The following is a 21,613-nucleotide window of genomic DNA, read 5'->3' as shown; positions in this document are numbered from 1 at the left end:
GCCTGGAGGACCGGCTTCTCCGGCTCTTCCCCAGCACCGGCCGGCCTCTCGGGGCTGATTTCTAGGTGCTTTACGGGAGCCCCTCGGGCTCTCGCCGCTCCGGTGTCGCGATGGGGAAACTGGCCCGGGGCGAGCAGCCAAGGTGACGTGCTGTGTCGGTGTTTCAGCGCCCACGGCTGCCTCCCCGGGGAGCAGCACACGGTGGCACTCGCGGGGCTGGAAGGTGCCCTCGTAGTGGTTTTAGCCCTTCCAGCGCCGCGCCCACGGTCGGCCGTGACCTGGTACGCCCTGTGTATCTTTGAAGATGAGACGATTGCGTGAACGGCAGTTGCTCTAACCCGAGATTGTCCCAAGACCCCTGATTCTTTCTTCAGGAAACCACCAGTTAACAGTATGATGCAGACCACTTTTTGTGCCTGTTGTAGGTACTACACTCAGTTGGAAGGTGGACGAGTTCCCGTGTACGCGCTTACTTTTCAAGAGCCGGAGAACGACCCTCGTAATTGCTGTTACCTGTGGGCTGTTCAGTCTACACAGGACAGGTAAGCGTGAGACGTGTTTTTAAAAACATTTGCCAGCGATGCGGCAGCAGTTAATTTCTATTGGAAAGTTTCGTAGTACGTTGTCTCCGGTGCAAACGACATAGTTCAGTGGATTAGCAAGTGGTGGTTGAAATGATCTTGAAGGTGAAGGGATTGTTTCCACGTGGTTGAGTGAGTTCTGAGGTGGCGGTAAGGACACTGTGCTCGTCTTCTGCCTGCCTGCCGTACCCGGGAGTGAGCCAGTGCGCCGAGTAGGCGACGGCCTCGCCGCCTTACACCGGGGTTTGCGGCCTCCCGTGCTCTCGTGTCCCACCATCTTTCTCTGTTGTGTGTGCCTCTCATTTTTATCGACCCCGACTCTGTTCTCTGGTCCTCCTGTTTGCCTGGCCCAGTGTACTCCTAGCATTCATTTGGTCAGTTTTCCCTCTGTCACAGGGTCTAACTTTGTCCCGAGTATAGCTCGCGAGAAACCTTGCAGCTGAATTCCATCCGTTCAGCTTGCTCATTTCCAGGGTTAGAGTGGCAGAAGTATTGATTTCCTCGTCTTTTTCCTTGATGTTTCATTCCTTCTTGATTGATGAAACAGTCAAGCTTGTGGGATAAAGCCCATGACGGTGGTGACCCGTTGTTCCCGGTACTTTCTCCCAAGTCCATCCCACCTTGGGCTCTAGGTACCTGAATTGGGGTCTCTTGGGGTTTTTGTATTAGATGTCCCCACTTTGTGGTTTTGTCTTACCTTCTTACTCTGTGGTAAGTGATGGAAACGAAGAATTGATTTGCCACTTTTGTAATTTGTCCATCCTGAAAAAATAGTGAAATGAAAATACAGAGACTGCTATTGGGCTCTCCCTCACGGGATCCGGTCCGTGTTTCCATCCATCTGAGTGCAGTGGGGGCGGCACCAGTTTGATGGGTTCACAGTCTTCTGGGCTGTTCAAGCAGAGCTCTGGGGGATGGGGAATGCAAGGGGACTTTCATCTAAACGATTGTTGTATTTATTTTTCCTCCTAGGATTGCCTCTTAGGATGAGTTTGGTTATTATTCTTTAAAAAAATTTTTAACATTCATTTTTGGGAGAGAGAGAGCATGAGTGAGTGGGGAGGGGCCGAGAGAGAGGGAGACACAGAATCCGAAGCAGGCTCCAGGCTCTGAGCTGTCAGCACAGAGCCCGACGCGGGGCTCGAATTCACAGACCAAGAGATCATGATCCGAGCTGAAGTTGGATGCTTAACCAACTGAGCCACCCAGGCACCCTGACTTATTATTCTTTATGTGGATTTTTTTATTTTGCTTTTTCTAAATTTCCCACACTAAGGTCTAGAGTGTTTTCCTCTTATTTTGGAACTTGGTGAATAAGTCTGCATTCTTTTTTACCATACCACTCTTGATTCTTGTAGTATTATCAGTAGGTGATGCCCACTCTGTTCTTATAATCAGGAAGCTGTGTGAATATTCTCTGCTCCTGATTTTCTTGTGTAAAATCCTCATGAACTGTATGCACTTCCCTGAGTCCTTTTTTGACGTAGTTTTCAGACCTCTATAGTTGACTCTTCGACTCATCCCCACCCCGCCCCCACCGTCAAAAATCCACCTCTAACTTTTGACTCCCCCAGAACTACACTACTAATAGCTTACTGTTGACCAGAAGCCTTACTGATAATATCAACAGTCAATTAGCACATATTTTGTGTGTTATATGTGTTACATACTGTATTCTGGTACCAATGTCTAATTTTTGGCTTAATTTTTCCAGTATACCTATGCTGTGTGGTTCATCTACGTTTTTTTCAAATTGTCACAGATCTCCAAAAAATCTCCCTTTGTATTTATTGAAAACAATCTGTGTGCAGATTGAAAACAATCTGTGTGCAATCTGCACAGTTCAAACCCATGTTGTTGGAGGGTCAACTGCATTTGCACTTGAAGCACAAATGAATCACAGTTTAAAATGTGGGCAGAATATACTGTTTTCTGTTTCTCTTAGAGTGATGCCCTGCATTTACTTACCTTGATTACCCACAACACACTGAGTAACACATGGGAATAACTCTCTAGTGACTTTTAAACCACTGTCTAGTAGTCTATTCCTTTAATAGGACAGGGTTAATTTATTTGGTAATTTGGGTTATTTGTTCCTACATGATTTACTTTGCATTTGTCAGTATTACTGATGTGAGATATTTTTGAGAATGGTATTTTTGTGGTCTTCTGGTCTTTGACTTAATCGGTCGTGGGCCTCTTTGAGAATCTAGTGAAGGCTGTCATATATATTCGTATGTGTGTGTGATATGACTTAAAGCAGGATTCCTGACCTGAGGTCTGTGGGGAGACAAAGAGCAGTCTGTGAGCTCCCGTTGTAAACAGGATTATTTACATTTGTTTATTCGTGTATGAGTATTACATACACTCTGTGTGTAGAGGTGTTGTTTGTACATGTGTGATTTGTGTACGTATACGTGTATCATTTATATGTGTGTACATGTGTGTCTTTTTTATGTATTGTTCACATACACATATAAACAGATAGAAATAATCTTGTTTACAAGTCATGGGAGCTCACAGACTGCTCGTCGTCTCCCCGCAGACCTCAGGTCAGGAATCCTGCTTTAAGCCATTCTTAGGCTACTCTCTCACTTTACGAAGGTGTGTGATTAATTTAACAAAGGCTCTTCTTCCATCCCCTGGTCATGGACTTTACCAGCATCTTACTGGTATTATAAGTAGGTGAAAATAATACAAATTTAGATTGAAAGTCTAAATCGGAAGGACAGATGGTATGGTCCTTCCTTTTTGCCCCCAGAGTGAGTACTTAAACAGGGTAAAAAAGGGAAGAGAAGCATCACTGTGGAGTGACTGTGCCACCATGGCATGACACGGGCGTAGGTCTTAGCTGTTGCCACAGAGCTCATCGATTATGATAAAAGCCACGTTAATTTTGTAATGTGGAAAATTGAATGGAAAAACTGTCTGGTGTCCCTTTAATGGTGGTCCAGTTTATCCTGTTTAGTATTTGGTCTTTTCGAGGTTATTTGTCTTTGTTTCACGTCCACACGTGTTTATTCATTCAACATAATTATCGAGCATTTACTATGTGCTGGTGACAGTTGGAGATATGTAGCGATGCCTAACCAATAAATCTCTGTTCTTGTAGATGTTATATTTCAGTGAGTATATTTCGTAAGTATATGAGTGCGCATGTTTAACATAATTTCAGGTAGTGATGTTAAATACAGAAAAATAAAGCTGGGAGAGGAGATACAGAATGTGTGTGATGTAGGGAACTGCTATTTCAGATTGTGTAGTTAGGGAGATGTGGACGAAGTCGGTTGGGACAGGGAGGGAGGAGAGCCATGGGAAGATCTGGGGGAAAGATGGCAAAGGCCTTAGAAAAATGTCACAAGGAAAAGCAACAAGACCAGGAAAGGGTAGGACGCAGAGCCGTCACGGGCGAGGTCAGAAAAGTAGAACTGGTCTCTAAAGGGCCATGGAGGTCAGGATAATGTGACTATTTGAGTTTGGTCTGGCTGTACCAGACCAGTGAAATCTCTTTCTGGTGGTACGGTCTATCTAAGCATTAGTAGTTTTTCAAAACTCCTCTGGTGATTCTAATAATAAGCAACCAAGGTAGAGAACCACTAGCCCAGAGTGAGACTAGCTAGAGAAAAGAAGAAGCTGGGAAGCCTTCTGCCCTCAGAGATGATTGAAGGTTGGGAAGCAGGGGGCAGAACCGCCGGCAGAGGACTACGGGTAGTGTAGTGTGGGGACCATTAAGACAGTGTGGTATCCTTGGAAGCCAGGTAAAGAGGCGTTCTAAGAAAGACGGGCCCGAGAGAAGAAGAATTCACATTCAGACAGTATGAAAGTCTGTGCTCTTAACATTTACCGCATGCTGTACTTGAGCAGTGCACAGCTGGTTCGGTATCTGCTTTATGTCCGTACCGTGTAGCCCTCCTGCTGTGGTACAGGGCGACCCCGTCATTTCAGCCAGAAGCCTCCCAGGATGGAGGGAGAGACCAGGAAGGAGGAGCAGAGGACGTGCTGTCCCGTGCCGAGGGCTTTCTGTGGTTGCCGTGGGATAGTTCTGTTTACATCTGTTGCCTGGAACTTGGGCCTCCTGCACCCAGCTGCAAAGGAGGCTGGGAAATGTGGCATATTTTAGGCAGCCATGTGCCTAACGAACACTTCCCTATGAAAGAAGGGCAGAGGGAATGTTGACCCAACAGCTGTAGTCTCTGCCAGGTAAGGGGTCACCTAAAGTTTGCAAATCACATCAGCTTGAGCTAATTAGAATTAGTTAAAAATAAAAATCAGGGGTGCCTGGGTCGTTCAGTCAGTTAAGCGTCCCACTTAGGCTCAGGGCATGATCTCGCGGTTCGTGAGTTCGAGCCCCACGTCGGGCTCTATGCTGACAGTTCGGAGCCCGGAGCCTGTTGCGGATTCTGTGTCTCCCTCTCTTCTCTCTGCTCTGCTCTCCGCCACTCGCTCTATCCTCCTCAGCTCACGCTCTGTCTCTCTCAAAAGCAAATAAAAGATTTAAAAAATTTTTTTCTAATAAAAATAAAAATCAGTTATTGTTTCAGAGTACTGCATTTTGTGAAAACGACCAAGTAAAAGTAAGTTCTTCACATTGACCTTAGTTTTGTCACGTGCAGCGTTGCATACTGGACAGTAAGAGATGCTTAATGTATGAATGTGATATTTAGCGTTCCTTCTCAGTTAATCTCTGTTTCTTTCAGTGAAGGGGACGTTTTGAGTTTACACCTGCTTCAGCTGGCCTTTGGTGATAGAAAGTGTTTGGCATCGGGACAAATCTTGTATGAGGTAAATGGTACTGGGGATACGGGTTCGTTATTACCATTTTGTCACTGTTTTGCCTTTTTTAGTCTTTGTCTAAAGATATTAACATGTTGAAAAGTTTTTCTTCTATTCAAGTGAATAATGTATTCATAATATAACAGAAAGAGTGTTAGAGATCACAAGACTAGCTGTTTTACCCGGGTAGCACTCTTAACTTCCCCAGGTATCGTTGTCCTCTAAAATGAGATTAGACAAGACTCATCTTGTGACCTAATTGGTACCAGAGAAAAACAGCTCCACCTTGTTGCACTAATACCAAAGCAGTAAGCCATGAGGTGACTTTATAAACGGTCTCAGGGTGCCGGCCTGGCTCAATTAGTAGAGCACGCGACTCTTGATCTCGGGGTTGTGAGTTCAGGCCCCACGTTGGGTGTAAAGATTACCTAAAAATAAAACCTTAAAAAAATAAATTAAAAATTTTTTAAATGTTTATTTTGGAGAGAGAGAGCAAGCGAGGAGGGGACGGGGGTGGAGAGAGGGGGGACAGAGGATCCAAAGTGGGCTCTGCGCTGGTAGCAGCCAGCCCGATGCAGGGCTCGAACTCACAGACTGTGAGATCGTGACCTGCAGTTGGACGCTCAACTGACTCGGCCACCCGGGCGCCCCAAAATGAAAAACAAATTTTTTTTTTAAACGGTCTTGCCACTTAACAATTGTAAACGCGGGTAAACGCATTGGACTTTCAGATGACTGTTTTTCCAGCCGAGTTCTAGAAGAAGAAGTGCCGTGCTGCTGACGGCAGTGTGGCCAACCCTCACGTTCCTTTCTATGGAACAGGCTTTCTTAACCTCGTGTCTGAGGATACGTGGACGGGCTTTAAAGAATCCATGAAGTCTCTGAATTCTGTGTGACATTTTTGTCATCAGTGGATGTTTCTGGGGAGAAAGTCTCATAGCTTTTGTTAGATTCTTACAGAGATTGTTGGGCAAACACAAAGTGAAGAGCTGCTGCTCTAGAGCGAGAATTGCACTGAGAACACAGGAACAGGTTTGCCGGCCTGGAGCGTGTCTGTGTGTAATTTTGATGGTTAGTCCAGTTTACGCTGCAGCCCAAAGTACGGGGTTCCCACGTTTGATAACGGCTTTAGATTTGTTGGTGACCATTTTCGAGACACTAAATTTAGCCTCGTGTGTTGTGTGCTATGTAAAATTCCAGAGCCCTGTTCAGTGATTTGTTCTCTTTATTCTTTAACTTTTTGTGTTTCCTTTGTATCGTGTGAAAAATGTTTAAATTTGGAGAACGTTTATTTTTTAAAGTTTATTCTGAGAAAGAGTGGGAGGGGCAGAGAGAGAGGGAGAAAGAGAGAATCCCAAGCAGACTCCGCACTGTCAGCACAGAGCCTGATGTGGGGCTTGAACTCACAGACCGTGAGATCATGACCTGAGCCAAACCAAGAGTTGGCTGCTTAACTGACCGAACCACCCAGGCGTCCCAGATTTGGAGAATTCTTAACTTTTGAATGACTTTTTGCCTAGAATTCTATTAAGATTTGCGTACGTTTTATCTTTCAGGGGCTAGAGTACTGTGAAGAGAGATACACACTGGACCTCACGGGTGGCATGTTTCCTTTGAGGGGACAGACTAGTAATACCAAGCTGTTGGGCTGCCAGAGTATAGAGAAATTTCGATATCATGGCGACAGAGAGGAAGGTATGAGTGAAGGTCAGTTAAAAAGTGCTCTTAATATATATCATGTGCAATGCCTGATGTTAAGATTTATCTTGACGTAAGATTTATGACAGTTACTGCTTTTTAGAGTTCATACTCCTGGCAGTTAACAAATTGAGATACTAATTATGGAAATTTATTTAGGTCTGTCTGAGCTCCTAGGTATTTCTTACTCTCCACATTGCCGTACGGAACTCAAGAATGGAGTAGATTCGGAGACCCTTAATGAAGGAGCCTTGTATTTTCGTCCACCTCTCTCTAAACGGACAAAAATGGCCTCTGGTTTTGACCAGAATGAAGAGGCTGTGAATAATGCTTCCCTCTGTGTATTTTTGAGACCTGCCTTGGATGCCTTTAATTTTTCTGTTTCCTTTCGTGTCCTCCCTTCTTCCTGGTAAACAAGCCTTGCTTAGTCACGGTTGCAGAGTTTAGAATCCAGCGCGGATTCGGATCCCAGCGGTGTCACTAGTTGTGACCTTTGACAAATTATGTAACATTTCTGAGCCTCCCTCTCCCCATCCGTGAGTGGAATAATACAGTTGTACGTTCTGCAGCAGGCAGTCGGGAGGATTGAGTGGGACCGTGGGAGGGGTTCGTGCAGTCCCGGGAATGGCACTAGGGCCGTATTTGTGTCGGCGGTCTTACTGGGGTTCATCCTCAGGGACACTTCATCCGTCCTGAGCGTGTCTTCTGTTCTTGTCCCACGTCTGTAGGTGGTCCAGTCATCACATGGAGTTACAAATGCCCCAGGCAGAGCTCTCCACCTCTTCTCACTGCCCCCGCCCCTCTTCCGCTTTGTTTCCTGTTTGTCGGGTCTCAGACGTTTGCTTCTTTCTCTCCTGTTGTTTTCTCTCACTTTGTTTCTGACTTTCCATCCCACAGCCACCATCCAAGTCCTTGTCTTTCCTCCCTTTACCATACGGCTGGCTCAGTCCTTCTCAGCTAGAATTCCTCTGAGGAATTAAGCCCAGTGCCTAGGCCGCCCGTCGTGGCTATTGAGATTCTCTGGTACTAACTGTGTTCCGTTGTTGGGACAATACTCATCCAAGTCATTTTCTGTTTTCTACCTCCACTGCATCAAAGTTGCCAAAGCGTTAAGTGAGAATAAGCCAGGATAGAACTTTTCTGATGCGTACTTTTTAATAAGATCTTCTTGAAATAGGAAAACAGTTAAGATACAAGTGAATGTCACTCTCCTTACAGAATGAACGATAGAAGTGTGCTCTGATATATCAAATAGCAGTTGAGACTCCTTAATTTGTGAGAAAACGTTGCTGAAATTTTATTCGGGGTAATTTTACTTTGCAATGATTTATTTCATTTTTTAAAACTACGTGCTTTTCTTTCAGCGCTGTCTCCTGACACCAGTGTTTCAGTCTTTACCTGGCAGGTGAATGTATACGGACAAGGGAAGCCTTCTGTGTACCTGGGGCTTTTTGACATAAATCGTTGGTATCATGCGCAAATGCCAGACTCGCTAAGGTATGATTTCTCTCTCTTTTTCTCCTTCTCGTATTTGTATGTGTAGCCGCTCGGTGACTTCATGATTTTGTAAAATTTTCTTGTAGATCAGGAGAGTATCTGCATACTTGCTCCTATTTTGCATTGTGGTCACTGGATTCTGTCGTGAGTAAGGCTTCCCCACACTACATCTTGGATGTGCTGGTGCACGAGAGAAGCTTGAGTCGAGGAGTGCCTCCCTCGTTCCCACCTCCTGAGCAGTTTTTTAGCCCAAGTACTTACAATTTTGGTATGTATTTCCTTAACATGACCTTTCAAGAAAAATCACACGTGTCTGCGTGTTGGTGCGAAATACGTATATGTATAGTATGCGTGTGCATATACATACGGTACACATACAGTGTGTGGTATGCACGTGTACGTAATTACCTGCTCAGGTCTCATTACCGATGGTTAATATATGGGCAGCTGAGGAAATTCATTTGATACGTACATGAGAAATTTAATACTTAGGTGTTATATAAAGAAAGTATCACTATTTTGAATTTGTTAGAAAAGATAACTGTTACTTATGGTGCAGCTTGGTATCTTGCCAGGATAAGAGAATTATTTTATTTATTTATTTTTTAAAGTTTATTTATTTTGTGAGAGTATGCATATGCAGTCAGGGGAGGGGCAGAGAGAGAGAGAGAGAATACCAGGCAGGCTCCGTGCTGCTAAGAGCCCAACGTGGCCCACGGACCGCAAGATCATGACCGGAGCCGAAATCAAGAGTCGGACACTTAACCGACTGAGCCACCCGGGCGCCCCGTTTTTAAATTTATTATATGCAATGATCTTGATAACCTTGCCTACCAGCCTCTTGTTAGGGTAAATTTTGTTGTATTAGTGCCATCTAAAAATCTAATATGTGAGCGGATATCGATATCTTGTCATCTTTTTCTTTTTAGATGCCACTTGTTTATTAAACTCAGGAATTGTTCGTATAACTTGTAACGGCTTTCACAAGGAGGTAGGTGGCAACTAACACTGTGGACAGAGTGTCTTATCGGGCTAAAGTCAGGTCGTGGATGTGAGCTGCATTTAGTGTTAATTGTACAATCTGTTGTTTCGGCTCAAGTGGAAGGTCCCGCTAGGTTTGTGATGTTGGCAGCCGGTGCCCTTAGTTACTGACAGCCTGTTCTGGCAATCTGCCAGAAGAGGGTTGGGCTGTTTTTGGCAGCTTTGTGTGGATGTCGGCTGCTTGAACCTTAAGGATAATAGCGAAGTAGGTCAGTGCCTTCACCACATCCCTTTTTGTCCGTCCTCTTAATTCTCCTCAGGAAGCTTATGAATAAAGGAAGTAACGCAAAGAAGGTACCTAGGACGGTGCCTGGCAGAGTGGGCGATGACTGATGTTGAAAAATACTTTTCTGGGGAAACACAAAATGGCAGATTTTTAAATGGATGATCGGCTAGATGTGCATGAATGCCGTATTTATACTTGATATTAGATCCTTTCACGTCAGATCAGGAGGAACAAACTGCCGGGGGCAGTGAGGGGGCCTGGGCGGGAGGGGGGTGTTCATTTAGATCTGTCACCAAGTCTGTCAGCTTTAGGGAAGGAGTAGGGTTATCTTTCATAAAAAGAAAAAGTGACCTACAATGCCCTCATCAGTAATACTATTTATAACTAATGAGCATTGGTTTAGCTCAAGAACCTTATAAACCCTGTTCCTTGGCAGAAGTGTAAAAATGGAGTCTTTTGCAATTTCCATTCAGCGTCTTGTAGTTTTATTCAGAATATTAAGTGTAAAGTAAGGTGATTAGCTTATTAATTATTCTTAAATTTGGTTAAGTTGTGTATTTTTTGATGTTTATTAATCGATCTTTCCAGACTTTGACTTTTTTAAAGAAATCAGGACCATCCCTCAGTGAATTCATACCTGATGGTTATAATCGATGTCTTTTGGCTGGCCTTCTGTCACCGAGACTTGTTGATATTCAGCCTTCCAACTTAACTCAGGTGAGGTGGTTGCTAACTCTTGTTTACTTTGGGTCATAGATTATTAGCTTCTATTGTAATAAAAGTCTACTAGATCATTTCTGCGAAGGTAGGTTAGGTGATGTGACGCTCACTCCGCGTGATCAGTAGCTGTGGTCTTGGGTGTGGCTTACGTCACATACTCCCAGGACTCGTTAGCCGTAACTCGGCCCCGGGTTCACTTAGCTCTATGGGAGGATATGGGACAGGAGGCACCCCATGGCGGCCTCAGGCTTGTCCTGAGTGGAAGCTGTTAAAACAGACTGGGGGCCATTTTCTGGCCCCTGTGAGAACAGCACTGGTGCAAGAGCGTGAGACCAGGCGAGTCCGGGATCGAAACTGCCTTTCCCTGCCAAATGCTTCAGCTTGGTGATAGCAGAGAGCCAACTGTTCGTCGTCCTCAAGGACTTGGGTGCTCTAAGTGCTCCATTTAACCCTTTTACTTTAGGAAACTTCATACTGATTATTTTTTTTCTAATTACATACTGTCAAATTAAGGCAATATCTTAAAACTTTGACATGAGAGGGGGTGCCTGGGGGGTTCAGTCGGTTAAGCGTCCGACATCGGCTCAGGTCATGATCTCACAGTCTGTGAGTTCGAGCCCCGTGTCATGCTCTGTGCTGACAGCTCGGAGCCTGGAGCCTGCTTCAGATTCTGTGTGTGTCTCTCTCTCTCTGCCCCTCCCCCACTTGCGCTCCTGTCTTTCTCTCAAAAGTAAACATTAAAAAAAAATTTAAAAAAAACAAAAAGACTTTGACATGAGAAAAAATTACCTATAATTCAGCCATGTGGACAAAACAGCATTTAGTGTTTTCTATGACTATTTTCAACCTGGTATTCCAACTCATTTGGGTATTTTTCCCCCAATTATATAAACAATACGTGAATAATTTGAATTTAGAAAATTGGCTAAAGTGTATAGAGGCACATAAATATTGACATTTTGTTGACCATTCCTAGAATAGGCCAGATGACACTGTATTCTTCAGTGATGCATACGTAGAGGTCAAACAAAAAGAAAAGCAAGAAAATGATTCCTTCAGAAGGCAGGGGAGCGGTAGTGGTCACCGTGGGAGATGGTAGGGGGAGGTGGCACTTGCTTCTGATCAGGGAGGAGGAGAGGGAGGTCTCCAGGGGGCTGGCAGCCGCCTCCGTCTAGACCCGGGTCATGGTCTGGGTCATCATCTGTTTGTTTGTGTATATGGTTATGAGGACTTTTTAACTTGTAGCCTTTTTTTCGTATACCTCTTTACATATCCTTTAGTATACATGCAGTACACGAATTGCATGATGTGTATGCAATTTCATATTATTGGCTGATCATTAGTTACATATTTATAGGTTTTGCCATTTTTTACTGGGCTGTCTATAGAAATTCTTTATGAAATACACATTTACCCTTTTTGTCAGAAATTTTACAGGTATTTCCCCTGCTGTTTTCTTCTCGATTGTCTTACAGCGTCTTTTGCTACATACAAATTAATTAATATTTTTGTGGTCAAATGTATTTTATAGCTCTGGCTTAAAAAAAACTCTTCCTGACACTTCAAATGTCTTTTTAACATTTAAAGCTTTAATTCATCTTTGTGTATCAAATCACAAAGATAGGATTTTTTTCTTTTTTCCCAGATGATGTTTAGTCTAGCTGTCCTATACCACTTATGAAACAGAACACAGAATGTCCTTTCCCCATGCTACTGAAATACCACATTTATTTGATTTCCTATGTCTGCATGTACTGGGTTTTGTTTCTGGGTTTTAATTTTGTCCTATTCATTTCATTTATTTCTATGCCATTTTAATATACTGCTTTAATATTTGCTAATGCAGCCCTTTTTTTTCTGTAATTTTTGGTCAGTTCATAGGCAGTTTTTTGTATTAGTTATAAGATGATTTTATCCAGTACCTCCATTGGAATTCTTTTTGGAAATTTATTATATTCGCGTACTAAATTTAGAGAGAATTGACATCTTTATCAGATCCAAGTCTAAATGGTGCATCTTCCCATTTATCCACGGTTTGTTTTACATCTATGAGCAAGAGTTTATGGTTATTTTCCTACGGGCTTCTTTCTGTTTTCATCCGTAAGTGTTCTCTAGTTTGGCTCATTGTGAGTAGAACCTTTTTCCTATATTCATTGCCAAATGGTTGTTGCTAGCACATAAAAATGCAATTGACTTTTGTGTCTTCACTTAATAACTACTTAACTGAATTAGAATCTCTTAGATTTTCAAGGTACGCAGTCGGCAGCAAATCTAGACTCCCATTTCTTTTCCCACTCTTGTTTATTTTCTCATACTTGGTAGAACCTCCACAGACTGGAAAAATAATGGTACCAGCAGACATTCTTGTTTTGTCCCTGATTGTAACGTAAATGCTTTAGTGAGTCTCCTTTTAGAATTGTGCTTTTCTTCATTTGGGGGAACCTTTATCATATCGTAGCCCCCTGTATTCCTGTGTGACTCATCTGTTTGTTCATGCAATTCATTGTTAAAAGAATGGATGAATGAAATTCATCGAGTTCTTTGATACTAAACGTGACTTACGATATTTTAAGTAACACATTTATTAAGACATAACTCCTATACTTTACGTCACCTGTTTAAAGTGGCTAATTTAGTGGTTTTGAATAAATTCCTGGAATTGTGCGCCCGGCCCCACATTTGGTTTTAGAACATTTTTCTCGCCTCCACAAAAACCCCCATACTGTTTCCTTGCCCTCCGTTCCCCAGCCTTTGATAACCGTTGATCCGCTTTCTGTCTTTGCAGACTTACTTATTCTAGAAACTTCACATTTGTATGAATTTCAGGTTCACTCTGTGGTAGCAGACACCAGTACTTCGTTCTGTTTGATGTCTGTACAGGATTGTGCCACGTTTTGTCCATCCGTTCTTTAGTCGGTGGGCATTTGGCTTGTTTTCAGTGTGGGACTATGACGAGTAACGCGTTGTGTACACTTTTGGTGTGGGCGTGCGTCTTCGTTTCTCTTGGGTGTGAAATTGCCGGGTCGCGAGGTGACTCCGTATTTACGACCGTTTCCCCAAGTGGCTTTTACCGTGTTACATCCCTGCCACCGGTGTGCGAGGATGGTAGTTAGTTCACGTCACCAGCTGTGTGTTCTTGTCTGGCTTTTTGTTTAGAGCCACCTAGTGAGTTAGGAGTTTTTAAGCCTTTATCCGTTTGTATTATTGAACTTGCTATCTCTGAGTCTGCGGTCAGTGGTCCTTTATCTTCATTTCTTCTTTTTCTTCTTTTAACGTGTGTGGTTTAGGAAGAACAGTTAGAAGCTATACTGTCAGCAGCAATCCATACGAGTTCGCTGGGACTTTTGACTGGATGTATCAAAAAGTGGATAGCAGAAGGTAAGATTTCAGTTTTTAACAAATAGAAAATTACTTTTGTATTTTAAAAGTTTTCAATTATTCAGTTTGGGGAGGGGTGAAACTTTATTTTGAGATAATTGCACATTGACATTGTAGCTTTAAGACATTATGTAGAGGTCCCGTGTACCCTTTCAGCACCACCTTCCCCCAGCAGGGTCTGGGAGACCTCTGGTACAGCACCTCAGTCAGGACCCCCACGTTGCCCTTTCCATAGCCTCGCCTGCCTCCCCCGATCCCCACCCCTAACCCCTGGCAGCCACCAATCTCTTCTCTACTTCCATAATTTTGTCATTTCAAAAATGTTCATGGGGCACCTGGGTGGCTCAGTCGGTGAAGTGTCTGACTTTGGCTCAGGTTATGATCTCACGGTTGGTGAGTTCTAGCCCCGCATCGGGCTCTGTGCGGACAGCTTGGAGCCTGGAGCCTGCTTCGGATTATTTGTCTCCCTTTTCTGTCTCCCCACTCGCGTACTCTCTCTCTCAAAAATAAACATTTTTTAAAAAGTTCATAAATGTAATTATATAGTACATAATCTTTGGGATTGACTCTTTCACTCAGCAAAAGTCTCTGGAAATTTCTTCCCAGTTGCGTGTATCCCCCTTTTTACAAGCATATACTCCACATACACATTATTTTTGTTCTGAATCATTTGAGAATAAGTTGAGGACATCATGTTTCTTTACTTGTGAGTAACATTTCAGTATTATTTCCAGAAACAAGAACTTTGATTACCAAACCACTTTGTACTTCTAAAAATCAGGAACACCTTGATACGTGCGATTATTTGATCTCCAGACCTTACTGGGATCTTGTCAGTCATGTCAGCCACATCCTTTGTAGCATTTATAGGGGTAGGGAATCCAGAATATACTCTGTGTTTAGGTTTTGTGTCTTTTTGATTTCTCTTTATCTTGTATAATTAATTGCTAGGCCTTTATCTTTGAAGAAAAGACTTTGACTTCTTTAAAAAATATAAGCCTGTTATTTCATAGACAGCCTCCCAATGTATATTTGTTCATCTTTCCCCAGGATTAGATTCAGGCTCACATGTTTCGCAGCAGCACTCCTTAAATTGACGCGCTCCTTGCCGTTTCATGAGGGTGTGGCGCCACTTTGTCTCTGTTACTGTTGAACTTAACCTTGCTCGCTTGGTCAGGGTGGCTGCTCTCTTTTCCCACTGAAGTTACTAATTCTTGGTTTGTAATTAATAAGTCTTTATTTTTTCCGTTGATATTTGCAAATAAGAACAACCAAATTCTGCTGCTAATCTGCGCTTTGTGCTCGAATGGACATGGAATAAAGTGATTTTCACAAAAGAGGAATTTGACAGACTATGTAAGTATTAACATTAAAAAATTAACCTTGGTTTATGTGTTAAGTACCTGACAACTTTTCATCAGTTTGAAGTTGTGAACTTTTTAAAGAACTGTCTGAAGGAAAGTATTTCTTTTTAAATTGGGGTGACAATTACTGTTTTTGTTTGATTTTTAAAGATTTTTTTGTGGGGGGGGGTGCCTGGGTGGCTCAGTCAGTTGAGCTTCCAACTCTTGATTTCGGCTCAGGTCACGATCCCAGGGTTGTGGGTTCGAGCCCCGTGGCAGGCTCCACACTGACCATGGAGCCTGCTTAGTATTCTCTCTCTGTCTCCTCTGCTCCCTCCCCCACTTGCACTCTCTCTCCCTAAAACAAAACTGTTTTGAAAATTAAAAAAGCTCTTATTTTTAATTTCCACACCCAACGTGGGGCTCAGTCTCACAACCTCCAGATCAAGAGTCACACGCTTGCCCCAACCATGTCAGGCTCTGTGCAGTCAGCTCGGAGCCTGGAGTCTGCTTGGGATTCTGTGTCTCCCTCTCTCTCTCTCTCTCTCTCTGCCCCTCCCCCACTCACACTCTGTCTCTGTCAAAAAATGAATAAACGTTAAAAAAGAAAAAGAGAGGGTCACACACTCCACCACCACTGCGCCAGCCAGGTACCCTGACAAAATTCTTTTTTGAGCAAGATTTTGCAACAGATTGTCAAACTGGCAGCATGTTAGTATGTGTACAGTACCAAGTTTCAGGATTATATCTTATTTTTGATCTTACAAGATTAATTTATAAAACATGCTGATGATGGAGTTAGAATATGCCAGGTAACTTCAGAAGCTCCTCTGTTTTTTCATTTTCCATGTAAATATATTTATGACTATAAAAAGGCTGAATAGGAGGGCAAAGAACTCCTCTGTCTTCTACGAGCAGATGTTTTTATCAGTCATTCAAAGTCCTTTTTCTTAACAGTTTTGCCTATTCACTGTACATTGAGTTGTGAGGTGTCCTGTGAATATCAAACGCTATACCTAATTAGTGCAAAAATAATGGAATAATGTGATTGCCCTGTATATGAAAGTAAAATTTAAGTTTTAGATGTATATGTCTTTGTTATTTGTATCATCGTGTTAGTGATGAATGAACAAATGGACTTCTTAAGTAAATTGCTCTTCGTAGAAGATTTTTAAGTTTTTTAGGAAGACGTGAGGTTCTATAGTATTTTTAGGGCATACTTAATGAAATAACAAACATGAAATAATTTTAAATATTTTGGCAATCACTTAGTATAGTTGAAGTGAGGGACAAACACTGGATAATCCAGAGTCAGGGTAAAAATGTACTTTTTTGAAAGGAAAATATTTTTAGAACTCGTTATGGTTATATAATTCATGTAAAAAAATTTCAAATCAGTTCACAAATTGTATGCCTTCATTATACTTAGAGTATAATGTGGTGCTTCAGGCTTGAACTTGGTAACTCAGCCGTTATTGCTGCCTTCAACTTCCGTTATTGGTTTAATGGGTTGGTTTTTTTTTTAAACCTATAATGTAATTAAAATACAAAGCATAATATTTTAAACATCGGAAGTAGAGCATATCATTTGAGGAAGGGTTTCTGCTTAAGATACTTGTTGCGTGGTTAGTCACCCATGAAATATTAACGAGATTAAATTTTATCTAAAAGATGTGACCAGTCGCAACTAAAATACCCATTTTTTCCCCAAAAAATGAATTTATAAACTCCATCTTGAGTTTGAAATGAAAAGACAGCCAAATCTACAACGAATTGTAACAAGCATGCAATTTATCGTCATAAGTCTTCATCTGAGGCTCCAGTTTGCTGTCTCGCTTCTGAAGACTGGAGGTGGAAGGAGTGCTCTTACAAAATACTAGTCACAAAACAACGCTGTACGTAAAAGATCTGCTGTAAAGGACTTACTTGAAGGAGAAGTGTTTAATGAACTAACTTCCAGTGAATCTGAAGTTGACTCTAGATCGCCTTCCCCTCTTCACATATTGCTTATTACCCCGTTCTGCCTCTTAAAAAAAATAGTAATTTGGATTTGTCTCTTCTGGGGTTCTTGAGGTCGTGTGCCGTTTCAACCTTGTGTTTGGCAGATCTCACAATGTATAGACTAAGTCTGTGGCCGATACGAGTTTGAGAAACCTTGCATTTGCGATTTTAATTCATACTTATTGTGTCAAAACGCATCTTGTATTTTATCCTTGGAAGGTACACCATTATTTGATGGCTCGTGTCGCTTCATCGATTCGCAAACCATACAGTCCCTCCAGCAGTGCCGTTTGCTTCTTAGCAACCTTAATTCGGTCTTAAACTGTTTCACGAGAGAGGCCCAAGACATCACCGAGAGAGGTGTGCGCTTTATCTTTTGTAAATGAATTTTTATTTCAGTTTTACTTCTTGGCTTCGAGAAAGAATAAACCTCCGTGTCTTAGATACATCATTGTGCAGAGGCTCTTGTTTTGTAACGAAAACTACAGAATGTTATTCGATGTGCCGTGAACTCCTGCTTAAATAAGCTTGGGAAATTTGGGTTAAACTTTCTGATTGTTGAGGCAGAGTACATACTGACGGTAGAGTTTCGAATTCTTATTCGTTTTTATTCACAGAGGTCATTGTAAATTTTTTGTCTCCGTTTGCCATTTAAACAAAACACGCAGTTTCATTTAAAGGCCTGGTTTGAGCAGCCTATGTTAATATTACTGTACTAGTTTGTATTAATGTCTAAATTTGGCTTCTGAAACTAGGTAGATGGAAGCATAGCTAAGGTGGAGGCCTTTCCCTAAAATGTCTGCTTAGTAAGTTACTTATTTTAGCATTTTGGAGATTACTTGTTCAAGCGAAGTGTGTTCAGAAATACACATATACCGTTAAAAGTCTCCGAATCATTAGTTTTTGAGAACCGTCTAGTGTCTTGATTTTTCGTTTGTGATTGACAAATTGCAAGTTGCACATCTGGTGTTCGACCTCCCCCGCAGGCCTTCTGGACCTCCACAGGAAGTGCCTGGTCACCCGGCTCATCTGCCGGTACACACAAGTGGTGCTTTGGTTCTGCCGCTCCGGGCTGCTACCAGAGGGCTTAGGTAAAAGATTTACATAACCCGTGGATGGGCGTGGACGCGGTCTTAAATCCTTATAACTTGTTTGTTCTGGGGTTTCAGATTTCCTTTCTCCCACCACCTCACTTACGTTTTCTCCTGTTCTCACTTCCGAACGTTCTTCCTCACTTTGTGTCTGGAGAGCCTCGCCCCGTGCCGTTCCCAGGCGTCCAGACACTATTTATTGGGCTGAATGACACGAAACTTGGCTTCCGAAAAAGGGTCCAGCGATATCACCAGCTCTGTTTAGATCCATTCACCCGTGGGTTTTCTATTCTAATTTGCTGATGTTTTTCTCCTTAAGAGTTCTCTTAATATGGTTATTAACCAGTATTATTTGCCATCTGTTCAATGTCTCCTTTTAGCTAATAATTTATGCCAGTACCAAGAATTTGAGGATTTGACTTTTGCCCTGTTTGTCTAGAGCACTTCCAAAGCCTCTAACTTCTTGCACGTCTGGGGCACACGTTAGATTCTGTTTAGAAGTGCTTCTGTCCTGTGCGTAATTGCTTTGATCTTACTCTTTCTTTATGCTCTTTGATTTTTACTTAAATAGTCGCCATTGCTGGCTTTCAGATGATCATTTGTGATTAAGGGAGTAGAATCATTTTCTGGAATGGCTTTTCCAGAGTTTTAAGCCAGCACCCTTGTTTTTTCAGACTGTCACGAGAGACTCTGTTTTCTCATTTGTGTATCTGCTAATTTACTTACTTCATTTAAGTAAATTTATTACTTAAATTGAGGAAACCTTCAGATTAAACAACATCATATGATTTTAGTAAAACGTTAATATGTGTAACCTTGAGTATCGTTGGGAAGTTTTGGAAATCTTACCAGCCCCCCCCCCCACCAATATTTAGATGATGCCGTGCACCTGCCCCGCTTATGCTACAACTACCCTGTCATCCAGAACTACTACACCAGCCGTCGACAGAAGTGTGAGCGTCTGTCCAGGTACAGTATATCCGGAACCTTCCAGAACATTTTAAGAATCGCTTTCGTAAGAAGTCTCCCTACCTCAGAACAGAATTCGTCGCGCTACAAAAGCTGAAATCGTGGAATTCTTAAGTATGGTGACAGGATTTGTTGCCAGCCTTATTATTTTAGTTGTAACGTTTGCTTGTCTGCCTTGACCTAAGGGTTACCACCTTTACTCTATAACTCAGTATTTCCTAATTTAAAGTAGTTCCCACAATTGGTTTATCAGAGGAGATTCTGTAGTGTAAGCGTGTATTTTTCCTGAGAATTCGTATTCAGGAAAAGACTAGAAGCTCCGAGTCCTCAAAACATAAAACATACCACCAGTTAGGCATGTTACGTTATTTCCACTAACAGCTGTGGTTTGACACTTCACCCACTTTTTTCTGTTTTTCTTATTTCCTTTATTTCTTTTGAAAACACGTGACTGTTTGCCTCATTGGTTCCTTTGAAATAAAGAAGTAGAAGTACTAGAAGCAAGAGCAGTGAGTGAGCCTTGGTTCTGCCTCTGGACTTAGAGCACCTTCTCCCTTGGGCCAGAGCAGCTTCGTGGTAGCATAGCCCGCAGCATTGACCGCACTGGCTCACGCAGGCACAGGCGCAAGGTCACGGTCGCCCAGAGATCAGTGCCTTTGGTGCGGGGCAAGTGTGGAGTCCGGTGCTTAAGAACTAATCTTGGAGACGAGCGAGGACTTGGGAGACTTACTAGGCATATCTGAAAATTCTGGATCTGTTATTGCTAAGAGTGTGTGTCCCTGAGCGGATTTGCTAAGCTTTCTGGTCCTGTTTGTCACAAAGTTACGCAGTCAGTATGGCTGCAGACTGAGCAGCTGCCCGCCCCCAGGAGCAGTGTTCTTCGAGGAGGAGGCAGGCACTGTGTCTGCCTCTCGCCTCGTAGGTGCACAGCGAGGCAGTGGTGAAGAGATCGCTGGGGCCAGAACCCCCTGGGTGATGAAACTGAGGGCCTGGCTCTTTGACCCTGAACTGCAGCACGTTTTCACCAATGGGCTGCCATGCTCTCTCGGGCTGTAAAACCCAGAATCGCTTCAGGCACCTGGCGGGAGGGACCCGGTTCTCCTCCGGACCTGACCTTCACACACTGGCTTGTTGGTGCCCCAGCCAGAGGCGTCTTCAGGGTCTAGCTGGTTCTTGATGACTAGAGCTCACCTGGTGCTAAACGGGGCCCTGTTGTCGACTCTCTGGATTGTTGGGATTGTGATGCTTATTGTTCTGATAATACTAAGTAATTATTTAGATAAAACTAAATTATTTAGGTAATACTAAATAAGTTAATACTAAATAATCGTGAATGTTGCCCTTCTTGCAGAGGGAAGTGGAATCCTGATTACTTGATGATTGACGGAATGGTTTCTCAGTTAGGAGATGGCGTGGAGAAGCTGTGGAAACGGGATGAAGGAGGCACAGGAAAATACCCCCCCACCAGTCTACACGTAAGTGCCCGACAACAGAGTTGGGGGGAGGGTGGTCGTGCTTAGCCCTATATTTCACACCTGGCACAGGCTCGGGAAACCAAGGAGCCTGAGTGAACGAATATATAAGGCACACCGGATGTTTTATCCTTTTGTAGGCACTGCTGGACATATACCTCCTAGACGACGTTACCGAAGCGAGCAAACACGCTGTCGTATCCTTTAAGCGCTGTCAAGTAATTCACGCGTTACCCGAATCCTCAGATTTGAGAGTGGTGGGAACCTCGCGCATCTAAAACCAGTCTCCAGTTCACATCTGAAACTTCTCTAAAGGAAGGTTTCCTAACCCGGGGTCCGTTGGTTGGGTTCAGAGGGTCCGTCGCGGACCTGAAACCATGCAGAACTGTGTTTGGTGTTCAATTTTCTAGGGATAGCGTCCACAGTTCTCCTCGACTGGACCATGTGTCCCAGACGTTCCCAGCGTTAGAACAACGGCTCCATAACATGGCCGGCCAGATGCTCTTTCTTAGGTCAACTTCTGTGTTCAGTACGAATACATGAGAAGTTAGCTTTATATTACCTTAGGTATTGGCTGGCTTGGAGCCCGGTGGTCTTTGCAGTAATATTTTGTGCTAACGTCAGTTTCTTTATCTAAAAACGTGTAGTTCCATTCGTGATTTATAACAGAGATGATGTGCTTGCTTAAGCTGCTGGGTTTTGCTGCCTAACTGGAATTTTGTCTGTGGCTCTGCTAATTCAGTTTGCCTGTAAGCCCCTGGCTTCCTTAAGCAAGTGTGCTTAGTTCATCTCCTTCGTGGTGGTACTTGCTGTTGAGAACGAG

General features: G+C 43.0%; 1 protein-coding gene across 6 annotated transcripts in view; it reads left to right on the top strand.

Moving 5' to 3' along the window:
• AHCTF1 (AT-hook containing transcription factor 1) overlaps window positions 1–21,613 on the top strand; it is a 75,884-nt gene that overhangs the window by 22,127 nt on the left and 32,144 nt on the right. For 3 of the 6 annotated variants that reach the window (XR_005783650.1, XM_040451880.1, XM_040451885.1), the window contains exons 6-19: window positions 426–542; window positions 5,279–5,363; window positions 6,911–7,061; window positions 8,417–8,549; window positions 8,636–8,817; window positions 9,479–9,540; window positions 10,405–10,533; window positions 13,824–13,914; window positions 15,181–15,270; window positions 17,478–17,618; window positions 18,245–18,349; window positions 19,225–19,318; window positions 20,670–20,793; window positions 20,931–20,987. Coding sequence is in view for 5 of the 6 variants with exons in the window: in XM_040451880.1 (XP_040307814.1) it covers window positions 426–542; window positions 5,279–5,363; window positions 6,911–7,061; window positions 8,417–8,549; window positions 8,636–8,817; window positions 9,479–9,540; window positions 10,405–10,533; window positions 13,824–13,914; window positions 15,181–15,270; window positions 17,478–17,618; window positions 18,245–18,349; window positions 19,225–19,318; window positions 20,670–20,793; window positions 20,931–20,987 (1,561 nt within the window). In the remaining variant the exon portion in view is untranslated. The remainder of the gene's footprint in view (window positions 1–425; window positions 543–5,278; window positions 5,364–6,910; window positions 7,062–8,416; window positions 8,550–8,635; window positions 8,818–9,478; window positions 9,541–10,404; window positions 10,534–13,823; window positions 13,915–15,180; window positions 15,271–17,477; window positions 17,619–18,244; window positions 18,350–19,224; window positions 19,319–20,669; window positions 20,794–20,930; window positions 20,988–21,613) is intronic. The other 3 variants (XM_040451882.1, XM_040451883.1, XM_040451884.1) reach the window with 3 other exon arrangements.

This window comes from Herpailurus yagouaroundi, unplaced genomic scaffold (assembly GCF_014898765.1).
Source record: "Herpailurus yagouaroundi ecotype Mexico unplaced genomic scaffold, PumYag 205, whole genome shotgun sequence".
Classification (NCBI taxonomy): Eukaryota; Metazoa; Chordata; class Mammalia; order Carnivora; family Felidae; genus Herpailurus; species Herpailurus yagouaroundi.
Note: the sequence above shows the minus strand (reverse complement) of the source record. Positions and strands in the feature narration are given on the sequence as shown.